This window comes from Sorghum bicolor, chromosome 10 (assembly GCF_000003195.3).
Source record: "Sorghum bicolor cultivar BTx623 chromosome 10, Sorghum_bicolor_NCBIv3, whole genome shotgun sequence".
Classification (NCBI taxonomy): Eukaryota; Viridiplantae; Streptophyta; class Magnoliopsida; order Poales; family Poaceae; genus Sorghum; species Sorghum bicolor.
Genome location: NC_012879.2, coordinates 61,067,997 through 61,083,397, shown reverse-complemented (window position 1 = coordinate 61,083,397; position 15,401 = coordinate 61,067,997). Strand labels below are relative to the sequence as shown.

At 42.8% G+C, this 15,401-nt stretch overlaps 2 protein-coding genes across 2 annotated transcripts; both read left to right on the top strand.

Annotated features, from left to right (window-relative positions):
• Positions 43-6,194, top strand: LOC8069244 (protease 2). Its single transcript, XM_002439033.2, has 11 exons — positions 43-464; positions 743-1,023; positions 1,150-1,344; positions 1,555-1,901; positions 2,749-3,040; positions 3,140-3,298; positions 3,875-4,240; positions 4,884-4,949; positions 5,341-5,389; positions 5,494-5,617; positions 5,727-6,194. The coding sequence occupies exons 1-11, from the start codon at positions 296-298 to the stop codon at positions 5,809-5,811; spliced, it is 2,133 nt and encodes a 710-aa protein (XP_002439078.1). The 5' UTR covers positions 43-295; the 3' UTR covers positions 5,812-6,194.
• On the top strand, positions 9,876-14,384 carry LOC8069243. The gene is made up of 3 exons (XM_002439032.2): positions 9,876-10,150; positions 10,762-10,832; positions 11,047-14,384. The coding sequence occupies exon 3, from the start codon at positions 11,164-11,166 to the stop codon at positions 13,909-13,911; it is 2,748 nt and encodes a 915-aa protein (XP_002439077.2). The 5' UTR covers positions 9,876-10,150; positions 10,762-10,832; positions 11,047-11,163; the 3' UTR covers positions 13,912-14,384.

Genomic DNA, 15,401 nt, shown 5'->3' with positions numbered 1-15,401 from the left:
TGTTGAGCTCTGGAACGGGCTCTATTTTTCTACCTTTGTTGGACCAGAGGTAGAAGACGAAGGAACGGGCTCTATTTTGGTTGATGGAGGGAGTAATACTGTAATCAATAAAGGGTGGCGATGCTCCGGCTGGCCGGCTCCTTCCCTCGTCTGCCCCCTCCCGTTCCCGTGCTTCTCCCCCGCTCCTTCTCCCCAGCCCTCGCCGCGTCCCCGCTCTCGCGCCGCCGTGCTCTCCTCCTCCTCCTCCTTCGGCATCGGGCCCCTCTCCTGTTACCGCGGCCCTTCCTTCGCAGCGATGGCGGCGGCGGCGCCGCCGGTGGCCAAGAAGGTGCCGCGCCAGCTCGTCGAGCACGGCGACGTCCGCGTCGACAACTACTACTGGCTCCGCGACGACTCCCGATCCGACCCGGACGTCCTCGCGCACCTCCGCGCCGAGAACGACTACACCGCCGCCGTCATGTCCGGTCAGTCGCATTAGCTTGGCTCTATCGTTTTGACGTGACAATCAGTGCTTCCAACTTACCAGATTAATCTGTGCTGTTGCTATTATTATTATTATTATTATTATTATATTATCATTTGGAAATTGGAATGTAGCTGTATATCGAGTGGTTGCTAGCTCTCTAGTACTCTGGAATGTTTCCTAGTGGAGTGGTGGTGCAGATCATTCTGCACTGTCATGAGTAGTCTGTCAATCTTACTTCACTCCTCTTATATGCTAACCCTGGTAACTCTCTTCTAGATGTCAAGCAGCTTGAGGACGAAATATATGCTGAAATCAGAGGAAGAATCAAGGAAGACGATATAGATGCGCCTCTTCGCAAAGGGCAGTACTACTACTATGAAAGGACATTGACTGGCAAGGAGTATGTGCAACACTGCAGGCGTCTCGTACCGACTGATGCTCCTGTTAGAGTCCATGATGTGATGCCCACAGGACCTGATGCCCCTGATGAGCATATTATCATGGATGAGAATGTTAGAGCTGAGGGCCATGACTACTACAGCATTGGAACTTTTAAGGTGTGATTTCAGTCCACCTACTCCTTTTGTCCATCGCTATGGTTCTGTTCCTCATGCCTCTGCCTCTGCCTCACCGATGTATCTTATATGTATCTAACATAATTTAAATTTAAATGTTTGTTTCAGGCCAGTCCCAACAATAAGCTAGTTGTTTACGCAGAAGACACTAAAGGTGATGAAATCTACACTGTTTATGTCATTGACGCAGAGAGTGGAGAATATGTTGGGCAACCACTTAAAGGAATTACTTCTGACATTGAGTGGGCTGGTGACGATCACCTTGTTTACGTTACAATGGATAGTATACTTCGGCCAGATAAAGTAGGTCGCTCATTCCTCCGTTTCTTCTAACTCCTACATGGCATGCCTCTTTTTTTTGCGAGTTCAATTGAAGCTTCTGGTGGCTATTTTAGATATTTTTAGTTATGATTGCTGTGCCTGTAGATGCTATGTTAGTGGATCTTTTTATTTTATTTTTTGTAATATTTTTTTATTATTACATTTATCTTACCTTTGTAATGGCTTTTGCAGGTATGGCTACATAAGTTAGGGTCTGATCAATCAAGTGATGCTTGTCTGTATCATGAGAAAGATGACACATTTTCTCTAGGCCTTCAAGCTTCTGAAAGCAAGAGATATTTATTTGTTGAATCTGGAAGCAAAAATACAAGCTTTATATTCTACCTGGACATATCCAAACAGAACAAGGAACTTGCTGTTTTGACACCTCGTGTGTATGGCATTGATACAACAGCTAGTCATCGTGGAAATCATTTCTTTATTAAGAGGCGAAGTGATGAGTTCTACAATTCTGAATTGGTTGCTTGCCCACTGGATAATGTAGCTGAGACCACTATACTGCTACCACATAGAGAAAGGTACTTACATTATTGTCATACAAGTTTCAGAATACATTCTTGTGTTTGATATGTAATGGACACAGTTTCACACTTCTGGGGGAACAGATTTAGACTAACTGATTTAATTTGTATGTTGTGATGTTATCTTTACTAACTTGCTCTTAATTAATGAGGAATAATTTGTAAAACTTTGCATAACCATTTTATCGCGCAAATCTCAGTTTTCTTCTTGGATATTAATTGTGTTTTTTGAATGAATATTGGAACCCTAGGGGATACTTTGCTGCTGCAGCATTAACCATTCTTTTTTGAAAGTTCTTTGACAAGCGAGAAAAGCAGGAAAATGGTGCATTCTTGTATTAGCATTGCTTGTTACTGATCGATACTGTTTGTGTTGCCAGCTAGAGCATGAAACTTTCAAACATGTGGGTTCCATCTTCCAACCAGTTACTATTTGCTTGTTTCACTGTATTTCCAAAATATTATTGCATCAGTTGTAAGATTATGAACGAATGGGAGCAAAGCAATTTGCATTTAGTTTGACTTTACCATACCAAACTTAGCTTTTGCAATATGGTTCATTCTATATCAATTTTGGATCTTCGATAGGATGGTTGTCAAAGGTCTATGTAAGGCTTGATGCTCTGGCAGTGATATATCAGGATTCAATGAAACTGGAGCCAATAGAAAATTGCATGAAGCTACTAATTACGTATTCATCCTGCAATTTTCCATGTTTAAAATTTTTGTTATTTATGCTTTGCTCTTCTTAGCAATGGGTACATTGTTTGTTAGAGATTCATTGCCAATTGACAACAAAGGTACATAACACATCACAATCACATCAAACTGAAACTCCCTTCAGTGTGAAAATACAGGACTTCCAGCTCTTTGACAACCATATCGCTGTATATGAGCGTGCGAATGGCCTTCCCAAAGTGACTGTATATCGGCTACCTGCTATTGGAGAGTCAATTGGACAACTTCAGGGAGGTCAAGCAATTGATTTTATTGATCCAACATATGCTGTGGACCCTGAGGAGTCTCCATTTAATTCATCAGTTCTTCGATTTCATTATAGTTCAATGCGGACCCCTCCATCTGTTTATGACTATGATATGGATTCAGGGGTGTCTGTGCTGAAGAAGATCCATACTGTAAGCTATCAGTTGCACATTATATATTTATATGTGGTATTCTGGCCAGTATTTATTTTTACAAACCCATTGCGATTTGATCTTCTCAATGTTCTTTAGGTTTTAGGCGGATTTGATGGATCAAATTATGTAACAGAAAGAAAATGGGCTGCTGCTGCTGATGGTACTCAGATCCCCATGTCCATTCTATACAGAAAAGATCTTGTGAAGCTTGATGGCTCAGACCCTATGCTACTCTATGGCTATGGCTCCTATGAGGTACATTCTGTTTGTTTATTTTCTTTTTGCTATTTGGTAAACTGTAACAAGGAGAGCATGGTTTTTTTCTGCAATTTTTAACACCTTGAACAAATTTCAAGATTGGCATATATGCTCTGCTAGCTGCAGTTCTAAACACAGGCTTTACTGTAGCAGTGGCTTGCTGCAACTGCAGCTGCCGCAGCAAGCACTGCTGAGCATGCTGATAGTTTATGTCAATCTCCTTTGGTTCATTTGAAAGTTTGTATTCTTTTTTATATGTACAACATGTACAGACTATACTTGCTTATTTGCTAATATGTCATCATGCATCCATTAGCTATTTTATTCATCATTATTTTCAAGTGACAACAATCTTTGGCATTCAGTTATTCTAGTGTTTTCTCGCTGAATGATATACTTTAAAATTTGATACCAGAAATATTCCTTGTCAGGACCCAGCAATGCCTAGCTAGTAGTAACTGTATGTGGCAACTTGGAATCAAGACTATCAGATGGTTCTTGGTTTCAGGAATAAATATAACAGAAATTATTGTGATAACCGTGTTCTTATTTTCTCTGTTATTATGGCTACAGATATGCGTAGATCCGAGTTTTAGAGGGTCAAGATTCTCTCTAGTAGATAGGGGCTTTATATATGTGATAGCTCATATCCGCGGTGGTGGTGAAATGGGCCGGAAGTGGTACGAGGATGGAAAGCTGTTGAAGAAGAAAAACACTTTCACAGATTTCATTGATTGTGCTGAGCACTTGATAAAAAACAAGTACTGTTCCAAGGAAAAGCTTTGCATCAATGGCAGAAGCGCAGGTGGCTTATTGATGGGTGCTGTCCTAAATATGAGGCCTGACTTATTCAGGGCAGCTGTTGCTGGAGTGCCTTTTGTTGATGTTGTCACAACTATGCTTGATCCAACTATCCCATTGACAACAGCTGAATGGGAGGTATCCATTTCCTCTATTATGTTATTTTCTATTCCATGTTTCAGTGTCATTGCAATTTTTGTTGTTAGCAAGAATAGGATATAGAGATATGGGCCCTTTTTAGAATTGTTCTTTGGTGCCTGTTTGCTACTGATGAAATTTGGATGCACCACCCCAGTAAATCAATACCGGTTGTTATTCACCCAAACACTAAAGGAATACAACCTTTTGAATACCTGACCACATGGAAGTCAGTCGTGAGCTTCAGTTGGGTTGGGCCATATTAGTCCAGACTGGGACTAGACATAGTCAAAAGATAAATACACTGTGCTTGGGCAGGTATCAGGGCTAGGATATGATGATTCCTTGCTATAATATATATATATATATATATATATATATATATATATATATATATATATATATATTCGTTTTTAATTTCAGTGCTTTATGTTTTTGAATTATCTATTTATTTCATTATGCCTTGTGCCTGGAAATCAGAATGGAATATTTACCACTTGCACGATAGGGATGTTTTGCAAGCTGTACCATGACAATTGCAAAACAACATGCTTTATATGAGCTGGAGACTTTGTCCCTTTTATTCTAGTTATCTACTTGTTGCCAATTCTTATCAGTCCATGTGTTGTTGTCCTTGGTTCAGGAGTGGGGTGATCCAAGAAAAGAAGAATACTATTATTACATGAAATCATATTCTCCTGTTGACAATGTAAGTGCAGATCTTTATGTCTCTGTTCAAATATGTACTAGGGTATGAAGCTAGGATGATGCTTATTTCTGGTGAATGAACATATAAAATAGTGCTGAAGGAGTATATTAGTGACACTGCCTGTTGTTTTCCCTTCATTTGTTGGTGAAGACCTGTGAATGCATGAATATGTTGTGTTGTTCTGGAATGTGATAATTTGCACTGTTGAAAGAGGTAGCTAGGAATTGTTTGATGATCTTTGGTATTTTTGGTTCCATTAATATTAATTAATATTAATATGACAAAGAAGAATACTATTGTTACATGAAGTCATATTCGCCCACAAGCATGGATTTTATATTGACTTGAAATGTGCATGGCCCTGGGTCATATTTGTTTGTCCATGCCACAGGTGACGGCGCAAGAGTATCCCAACATTCTTGTCACCGCAGGCTTAAATGGTAGGTGCCCCCTTGATTCATCCCAAGTTGCTATATAGCATTTTTACTTGGTCTGTGTTAGCTAGCTCGGTATCTTACTCATGTGGTTGGTGATAACGAATCAGATCCGCGCGTGATGTACTCTGAGCCTGCGAAATATGTGGCCAAGCTGAGGGAGCTGAAAAGAGATGACAACCTTCTGCTGTTCAAGTGCGAGCTGGGAGCTGGACACTTCTCCAAATCGGGGAGGTAAACTGACGGCGTAGGCGGTTGTTTGTTGGTTCGGCTAGAGCTAGGGTTGAATATAGACGTCGAAGCAGAGTAAGGAGGAGTAATTTGGCTGGGTTTATGATTGCAGGTTCGAGAAGTTGCAGGAGGACGCGTTTACTTATGCGTTCATCCTCAAGGCGCTGGGCATGACTCGGAAGCTGGCTTCACTTTGAAATTGATGGACGTGAGCCTGGAGGAAATCAACTGAATGATGATTGGACTGGATTTGTTAGGGTTGCCTCATATTGTACGGGACAGGACAGGTGGTGCTTGTTGAGCAGCAGACTGACTGGTTGTGGTGATGCTGTGTTGTAACTGGGAGCAAGTCTCCCTCGATCCCTGTCTCGGCCTCTTGGTTGGGCCTAACACAAGGACAGGGATGGGTTTTGATGGAATATGCATGGAGTCGAAATCGGGAATGAAATTTGAATATGGGGATAGATATTATTAGGCGCAGATACAAAATTCTGATTTATCTGCTTGATTTTGGAGATAGCAGAGTGTGTACTTGCTTTATCGGTTGTTTTAGGTCTGATGTGAAAACTTTTTTGGATTTCGCTACTTGTTACAGGGTCGAAAGATAGCGAGCTAGGGTCAAAAGATTCGTTTCGTGATTTATAGTCAAACTAGGTAATTAGTTTTTTGTTTTTGTCTATATTTAATGCTTCATGCATGTGCCGCAAGATTTGATGTGACGGAAAATCTTGAAAACTTTTTGGTTTTTGGGGTGAACTCAAGGCTAAGGCCTTGTTTACTTCCACCCCAAAATCAAAAGAATTTCAAGATTCTTCGTTACATCGAATCTTTAGACGCAAAATATTAAATATAGATAAAAATAAAAATTAATTATACAGTTTGGTTGAAATTTATGAGACGAATCTTTTGAGCCTAGTTGGACAATAATTACCACAAACAAACGAAATTGCTATAGTGTCACGAAATTTTTCAGTTCCAAAACTAAACACGGCCTAGGCCTTGTTTAGTTCTCCCAAAATTTTGCAAAATTTTTCAGATTTTCTGTCACATCGAATCTTTAGACGTACGCATGAAGTATTAAATATAGATGAAAATAAAAACTAATTACACAGTTTGGTCGAAATTGATGAGACGAATCTTTTGAATCTAGTTAATCTATAATTATAATATTTGTCAAATACAAACAAAAATACTACTATTCCTATTTTGAAAAAAAAAATAGAAGTAAACAAGGCCTTAACAAAACTTCGAAACATGAGTACTCGTACTCGTACACATGACAGGAAGAAAGCGAGCTGTCAGCTGCTGACGGGGGCCGTCAAAATCAAAAAGTGCCGCCTGCAACATCATAGCCTTGTTTAGTTCCAAAAAATTTCAAGATTTCCCGTCACATCGAATCTTGCGGCACATGCATGAAGCATTAAATATAGACGAAAATAAAAACTAATTACGCAGTTTACTTGTAAATCGCGAAACGAATCTTTTGATCCTAGTTAGTCTATGATTTGATAATATTTGTCACAAACAAACGAAAGTGCTACAGTAGCGAAATCCAAAATTTTTCCCAAACTAAACAAGGCCATAAACTTTGGTCAGAGCAGTGCAAGGAAGGCCCAGAAACCCAAGGCCGGGCTGCTGTCCTGCTGCCGCCGACGACACGACATGCACTGCCGCGTCTGCAGGAGCCGTCGCCGCAGCACTGCACATGCCCGTCGTGCCCAGGACCACGAGTCTACCAACCCTAATGTGATGTGACCCCAATACCGTCGTTTCGTTACCCATGACCATCTACAGTGACTAGACCGATCTATAGTTACCATGAACATACTCAGCATTATTTAATTTATATGGACCATTCAAATATACTTAAGATTCGTATTGGTGTACTTTTCCCCACTATTTCACGCTTTCACTTTATTGCTTCACACATCTCGATACATATTAGACAATATAGATAAGCAATACCCCAACATATAGGCACAAAAAACACTGCTTTCACCAAGCAATAATACAATACAGCATGTACATGCTCAGTATTATTTATCTGGACCATTCAAATATACTTTGATATTTTTGCTGTCATACTTTTTCCCACTGGTTCACACACTCTCTCCATGATTTCACACATCTCAATACATACTAGACGATGTGGATAAGCAATGCCCAACATGAGCAGGCCCAAAGGGAGTACTACGTTAAGCTAGGCCCTATAGCAAAATCGCAGAATTCTAAACTAAGGCCTTGTTTAGTTCCTATTTTTTCTTTTAAGATTTCTCGTTACATCAAATCTTATGTCATATGCATGTAGCATTAAATATAGATAAAGAATAACTAATTACATAATTTGCTTTTAATTTGCGAGACAAATCTTTTGAGCCTAGCATATGCTGCCCATTTTGCAAGTAAACAAGACCTAACAACCACAAAATAGCGGTTGTCGCAAATTCCAACAACATTTATTTTTATCTATTTGATTGAAGTAAAAAATGTCAGGACTCGTGAGAGTGGTAGTTGATATATACCCACATAAATGAATATTACTACATCACTATTCACTAGAATACACCACTAGTCGACTGAAGAACAATTCAAAGTATATACTATATAGGTTACTTTAGGCTTTTGACGATGGTTTTGTTGTTGGGTCAAAAAGGGAGGGTTTTTTTACTCATGCCATTATAACTTTCAAAGTTTGGACATACATCATTACAATTCATCCATTTAGAAAATTGTCATTATAGTTCTCACTTTTACTCATCCATGCTATTTTCTACACCTCCTACGTACATGGTCTGTTGTCAGTCACGTATATATACGCAAACATAGATGAACATCGCCTCCTCTGTTAGAATGAGAATGCCCACGACAGCTCGAGACGAAGCGGCGACGCTTGCTCGCAGAAGCCTATGTGCCAACGGAGCAGCAGTGAGCGCACGAGGCGAAGAGCGCGAGGAGAGCCCTAGGCTGCACGCAAGCCAAGCAGTGGCGAGCACGACATGCACCCACAACAGCCTGCGCGTGAGCGGAGCAGCGACGAGCGCAATAAGCATCTGCGGTAGCCTGCGCGCGAACAGAGAGTGCCACGAGCGCTCACGGTGGCGTCTACGATACAGCTGAGCGCGTCCATCACCCCCACAGTTGGGAGGGTGCAACGCCCTGACATGTCCCTAGTGGCGCGCATGCTAGCGGCCCTAAGCGGCACCCGGAGAAACACCACTAGCCCCACTACCGAGACGGAGATGTTGAGGTTATGGTGGCGTACCGGAGCGCGATGTGCAAGACGCTCGAGCAACGTCGTGCACGCCGACCACGTGTTGCCCCGACACTTATGTTCAGCGATGGTGGGCAACCCTGTGCTAGGAACCGCCTGCCACTTCCACCCTACCTCCTTACACACCTGTGCTCGCAGGGTGCTTGCTGCTCCCGCATAGGAAAATGTGGTCAGTTGCTCCTTGCATCCTTTGTTGCAGTCGTAGGTGAGGGACTCATCGGTGCTTCGTGGCTGGCTAGCAAGCAACAAAAATACGTGCTGCTGGCATGGTGAATTTGGTCGTCGTCGTACGGCCTACGCGCTCGTTGCCGCTCTTCCTCCTCGCCATGTCTGTAACCGTGACTGTGGCGAAGCTAGGCCTTGCTACGCTCTCTGCATTGTGTGCTCGCCACCGCTCCGCTCGCACGCAAGCCACCATATGTGCTCGTCGCGCTCTCCACCTCGTGTGCGAGCTGCCGCTCTGTCTCACGCGCCGGCCACCGCGGGCAGGATCAATCTAATGAAGGAGACGACGTCGGTACGTATCTGTGTACTTATACGTGTCTAACAGTGAACCATGTAGGGGAGATGTGTAGAAATTGGCATAGACGAGGGAGACAAAGAATTATAATGCTAGTTTTTCAAATAGGTGAATTATAAGGCTAGTCTCAATCTATGTTTCATGAGAGTGTTATGCACATTAAATATGATGCCACATAAGTAAAATTGCTGACTTGACAGGGTCATTAAATAAAAGAGTTTCATCAGATGAGAGAGAAGTTTCATCCCCTTGAAACTCATATAGCTCGGTTACCTAATTTATAGTTTTGGTAACTGTGCCATAAAACTATACATCGAGACTGACCGACTGGCCTAACGTCCAAACTTGAAAAGTTGTAATGGCTAAATCCATGGAAAAAAAAGGCCGAGCTAGCGGACGGGAGGAACGGGGGACGGAGTGACCTCGTCAGCATCCCGGCAGGCACAGTCAGGTGTCCCGTGCCGTCTTCACTTGTCTTCCTTTCCTTCGCTTTCTCGTCTCCGTGTGACCGCGTGCGCGTGTGTCCCCGCGAGGAAGCGGAACACCCAACCCAACACGCCTGCCTCCCTCCCTTCATCCCCTCCAGATCCAGCCTCCTCCTCCTCCTCCTCCTCCTCCCCTCCGTCGCCCTCCTCCTCTGCTGCTGAGTGAGTTCATCTTCCTCCGTGGAGTCCGCACCCGGCCGCCCGCCCCCAATTCGGTCGGGACCCTTCGATTCGCTTCGACCTCCGTCGTCTTTTGGTTGGTAAGAAACCCTAACCTAACTTAACCTAGCTTTATCATGTTCTTTCCCCCTTCTATCTATTTCCGTTCCTCGTCTCGTCTCCAGCGGCGCATCCTCCTCCTTTCTGCTTGCGACGCCTCTAGTCCCTTTCCTTTTTTTTTCTGGGTAGAGGAGAGGTCGCCTCGCCGCCCTTCCCGGTTCTAGCTCAATCCCCATGCCTCACGCACGTTCTTGATCCATTCAATTTTCCATTCCATTCCCTAGATGTATGTACCGTGTTTCATTTTTTTTTCTTTTTATCCATCCAATCCAGATGAAACGCCTCTCTTGTCTTTCGGCGCCGCACAAACCACATGTTCACATCTACCCTTCTTTCTTCTCTCCACGCATTTCATTTCGCCGTCTCAATCTCATTTCGTTTCTCCGAAATCATGCAAAACTTAGCCTTTTCTTATAAGAAGATACAAAACTTAGTTAGGGTCACCGGCCACAGGTATAAGGGGGGCACCGTACGTATTTACTCTCAAAATTAGCAAAGCGACCAAAGCCTCTTTTTGTTTCGAATCTTAATTGCCCTAAAAAAAACACTGCAGGACATTGCTCACTTTGTGCTGCTACTTTCTGTTGCGCAGGGAAACCTCAACGCTGGCGAGTCGGTCATCACTGTTGAAGGCCATGACATCACTCTGCCAGGGCACCACAGGTATTCCAACCTCTTACCATCCTGTCCTGCTCCAGTTTTTCGTTACTTGCTCTATATAATTTACATACATATATAGTAATAATAAAATCAGTATTTGCCCATCATTATTACTGTACGATATCCATGTCATTCTTATAGGCAGATTATTCTTTTCTCACGTATACTCTGCCCTTATTGTTACCTGTTACTCACTCAATTTCTTTGCCCCATTCAGGAAATTTTGGCAAAACTGAATGAATGAGTTTTGGTCAGCTTGGGACCCAACAAAGAATAATACAATTCGGTCCCAGGGTAAAGTAGCAGAACGTTGACAAAGATTGCTCAGCGCACCATGCTTGAGGATTTCTTCACTCTTACTGAGATGAAGGATGGCATCTCGACGGTCGCAAGGATTGCAGAGCTCATATCTGAGATGCACAAGCTGGAAAACTCCGCCGACATCAACACGTCCGATGTGATAAGGCAGTGCTCTACGGCTGCCAACACACTAGCATCCACCAAAAACGAAGAGTGTCTTCAGCATTTCGTTCAGCTAAATGGTGTTTCCTTTCTCAACCGTTGGCTTCAGGATGCTCAAAAATGTGTTGGGGACGTCAGAAGTTCAGCGGAGGATCTTATAGTTGCCATATTGACTGCTTTGGAGTGTCTTCCAATCAGCAATGAGCAGTCAGCCTCCTGTAGAGTTATGCCTACTGTTGATCACCTGCTTGCTCACGAGAATGTCGTGATCAACCAAAAGGCGAGAGCACTCCGTCACAAGTGGACTGGTGTACCAAAACATGGTACACATGGAGAGCATTTTCATGCAGAGGAGGCATGCCAGACTGATCAGCTTAAGTCTCCAGAAGCTAGCCACAAGACAGAAACTAAGAAGCAGAGTGTAGCGGATCAAGACGGAGAGCCTGCTGAAGAATCAAAACCTGAGGCGACAACTTGCTCAGATGCACCTTTGTCCGATCCTTCTCTGACTAATGACAATACAGATGCAACAAAGCAACCACTAGGGCTAACATCACCGAATTCATCAAATGGAAACACAGCATTAGGGGATGTGAAAAACTTGGTCACATCCCCTACATCTCCAGGTCATGTGGGTTTAGAAGGTGGACAATCCACCACCAAGGAAACTTCTTCCAATGATGTAGAACTGCCCACTAGTGGCATACTCCAGTCAAACTCTACTAATGCAAAGAGTGGTACTGGACAAGATGCACCGGTGGACTCGACTCCAACAGCCATGTCTGTAGAGCATAATAAACCTGACAAGCTATTTGCTAGTAGCAAAAGGGGTCTGGAGGATAGTATTGTTTCAGTTAGCTCGAGTATCAAAGAGTCTGAGCCATTTGCATCTGGTAGGTTACATTTGGAGAAGGATGCTGAAACTTTGAATCATCTTGCAGCTGTAACCCGTGATTTGCAAGATCTGTCCGAGGAAAGTACAGGCAAAGAAGATGAACCTACATCTTCATCTAGTACAGATGATATGGACATGAGCAGTGACTATATATTGCAAAGATGTATGTCAAGCTTAGGGGACTCCTCCAAGGCAACAAACACAAAATCCACTGCATTGAAAGGGGAAAAATCAACACGACTGACAGATTACGATGATACAGATGCACTAGAAGTAGCACGTCTGGTAGCTATTGAGGTGGAGCGGGAAGTTATTGACTACAGAGGACCCTTCTGTAGTTCTCCTGATACTAATTCCAGGAATGCTGACAGTCCTGACCTGGAAGCACCGCGGCAGCCTGTAGCTGTTGCCAGTGAACTGAATGATAATAAATCTTCTAGTACAGAGGCTAAGTCAGGAAGTTCCTCGTCTCATAAGGAGGATGGATCAGGCATCACAGATGGCAGTGGTCCGTTGAGTAGAAAACATACACGGAGTGTGGATCTGGGGAACTTAGACCTTAATGAAAATCAGTGTGCCGAGGAAACTGACTGTAATCCAAAGTCCGTCCTTAGTAATTCTGTCAATTTGTCAATGCCTATAGCTGTGGCTGCTTCAAGAGGCTCATCTGTGTTTCCAGCTCGGCTCCACTTTGAAGGTGGACTTGGCTGGAAAGGCTCTGCTGCAACCAGTGCCTTTAGACCTGCTTCACCTTGGAGGACTCCTGATGCAGAGAAGTCACTTTCAGCTTCTTCACATAAAACAAGCAACATGCTATTTGATTTAAATGTAGCTGACAGCGATAGTGCTACTTCTGGTGAGCCACTCTCAACAGCAATCCTGCCTACTTCTTCTGACCTACCTTCCAAGGGTGCTTCTAAAGCAGTGGGTATGAGCGGACGACTGAAACTTGACCTTAATTTCTCATGTGCTGATGAGGAAGATGCTATCACTGCAAGCAATGTGCCGCCATTGTTGAATCGCCAACAGTTCAATGGCAACTGGAGTCAGCCTTCTTCCTCCTCATCTTCAAGGCAACCTGCAGTCAGAAACTTTGACTTGAATGACATGTCAATTGCTGATGGTCCTGTGCGAGGAATGGATGTGTCTTCTGTCAAGACTCCTTCAAGGGATATATCAGACCATTCTGCTGTCACAATTATGGGTAAGAGGATAGTTGTAGGGCAGAAAGATCATGGGCAGCAATACCAGCATAACTTTCTGGGACCAAGTGCTGAATCAAGAGTTCCTCCAAGACCTACTCAGTCTTTTGCACATACTCCTGAATATAGTGTTTTCAGTTATCCATCTCAACCTGCTATGCCTTTTCCCCCAGCGTTCTTTGCCCCTGGGGGCAGTCCGTACTTGGTTGATGCAAAGGGTGCACCAGTCATACCGCCTCTGTCAGGTCTAAGCCTCGGCATTTCTCATCCATCTTTCAGCACCAGAGCAACACCACCCTCATCTAATGAATTGAGTTACTTTCATCCTAGCATGGATTTCAGTTATGGAGTGCCATCTGAAGGCGCACGTAGGGAGGCAGGGAGCTACTGGCCCGTGTCCTACCAGGGCCAGACAATGTTTGTGGATGAACGCATGAGGAATGTGTCACAGGGTGGTAGTTCTGGGTTGGTGCTGAAACGAAAAGAGCCAGAGTCAGGTTGGGATATGTACTCGCGTCGTTGAGTCTGATGAAGGTTTGTTGCAGCCATAATCGATTTTGTCCCGCTTTCTTAAAAATGGTATGTTCAATGTTCCGTTTATGACGGACCTTGGACATTGTATTCTAGGGTATTTCTTTGGCACCTGAAAATGGGTCCAGTTCTATTAGGTCTGAAGACATACACGGAGAACTGAATAAGAGATCAGCTACAGGTAGATTTGAGAGATGTTGACATGGCAAGGACATTGTTAGCTGCTGGAAACCACCTTGTGTAGATCTGGTTCTTTGTGAATGTATTAGCTTTGTTTTAGTTGACATAATATAGTCAAATTGCTCTCTACGGAGAGCTGAAATTATGTAAATCATCATCGTATAACTCATAGATGAAATGCATCCCTTTTTATCCATCTTCCTTTTTTGTCCAGGGTTGGTGCAAGTTGTACTATGATCAACTATATTGTATATATCATTGTTTCAAGCTGCGCATTCAGGTTTTGTATCATGTTGCATGCAGACAGCTTTAGAAACTGGGCATGCAACGGCTGTTTGCATGTCGGAACCAGATGCTTTCTTTGGTTGGTATATACATGTATATATAGTTGATGTTGCAATCGGGAGTTAAACTGCATGTGGCAGCCGAATTTTTTGATGTGTGAGCTTTGTACCTGCCTGCTGAGATGGGAAAAAAAAAAGTTCTGCTGTGATTGGCGACATGTGCTTGAGATTGAATTAAAAAATCTCTGTACACATGTTTAAGTCAGATGTAATTGGGCATCAACTACAAACAGTGCATGCAAATCATTAAGATACCGTGAATAAGATACCGAAGAAGAATAGAATAGAATTGGTGGAATATTAGATATATTGTATTGAGTTTCATAGGCTGATTATATAGGGTATAAATAACAAGCGTCCCACGTGGGTAGATAATGTGATACTATTCTAAACTTGGGCCTTGTTTAGGCCTTGTTTAGTTCATATTATGGTTATTGTATCAACTGCTTGTACGCAACAATAGATGATGACTAGACCAAGGGCATGATCGCTCTACCTCATCTTTTGCTTTTGTGGAAATGATTAGACTCTGGCACTATAATGAACTAAGTGTGTGTAATTTCGAAACTGAAATATTTCCGCTCCTTTTAAACTCGGTTTGTAATAACTATGTTTAAACTCCGATGTAACCGTGGAATGTTGTGAACTGGATGTAACTTATGGATGGTGACTGCTAAACTTATTACGATCTTGGCTGTGCGTATGGAAAGGGTTTGAAATCTCTCAAGATACCTAAAAACCAAATTTTTTTCAAGATTTCATGTCACATCGAATCTTGCGGCACATGTATGGAGCATTAAATATAGATAAAAACAAAAAGATTACACAATCTGTCTGTAAATCGTGAAACGAATCTTTTAAGACTAGTTACTCCATGATTGGACAATATTTGTCTAATAAAACGAAAGTGCTATAATGTCAAAATTCAAAAACTTTTCGAATCTAAACAAGGCCTTAG

Bases quoted from the DNA above. Each gene is read 5' to 3' on its own strand.
- LOC8069244 (XM_002439033.2), top strand. From the start codon at position 296: ATGGCGGCGGCGGCGCCGCCGGTGGCCAAGAAGGTGCCGCGCCAGCTC. The intron at 3,299-3,874 runs GTACATTCTGTT...TTATGGCTACAG, and splicing joins ATGGCTATGGCTCCTATGAG to ATATGCGTAGATCCGAGTTT. The intron at 4,950-5,340 runs GTAAGTGCAGAT...TCCATGCCACAG, and splicing joins CATATTCTCCTGTTGACAAT to GTGACGGCGCAAGAGTATCC.
- LOC8069243 (XM_002439032.2), top strand. From the start codon at position 11,164: ATGCTTGAGGATTTCTTCACTCTTACTGAGATGAAGGATGGCATCTCG.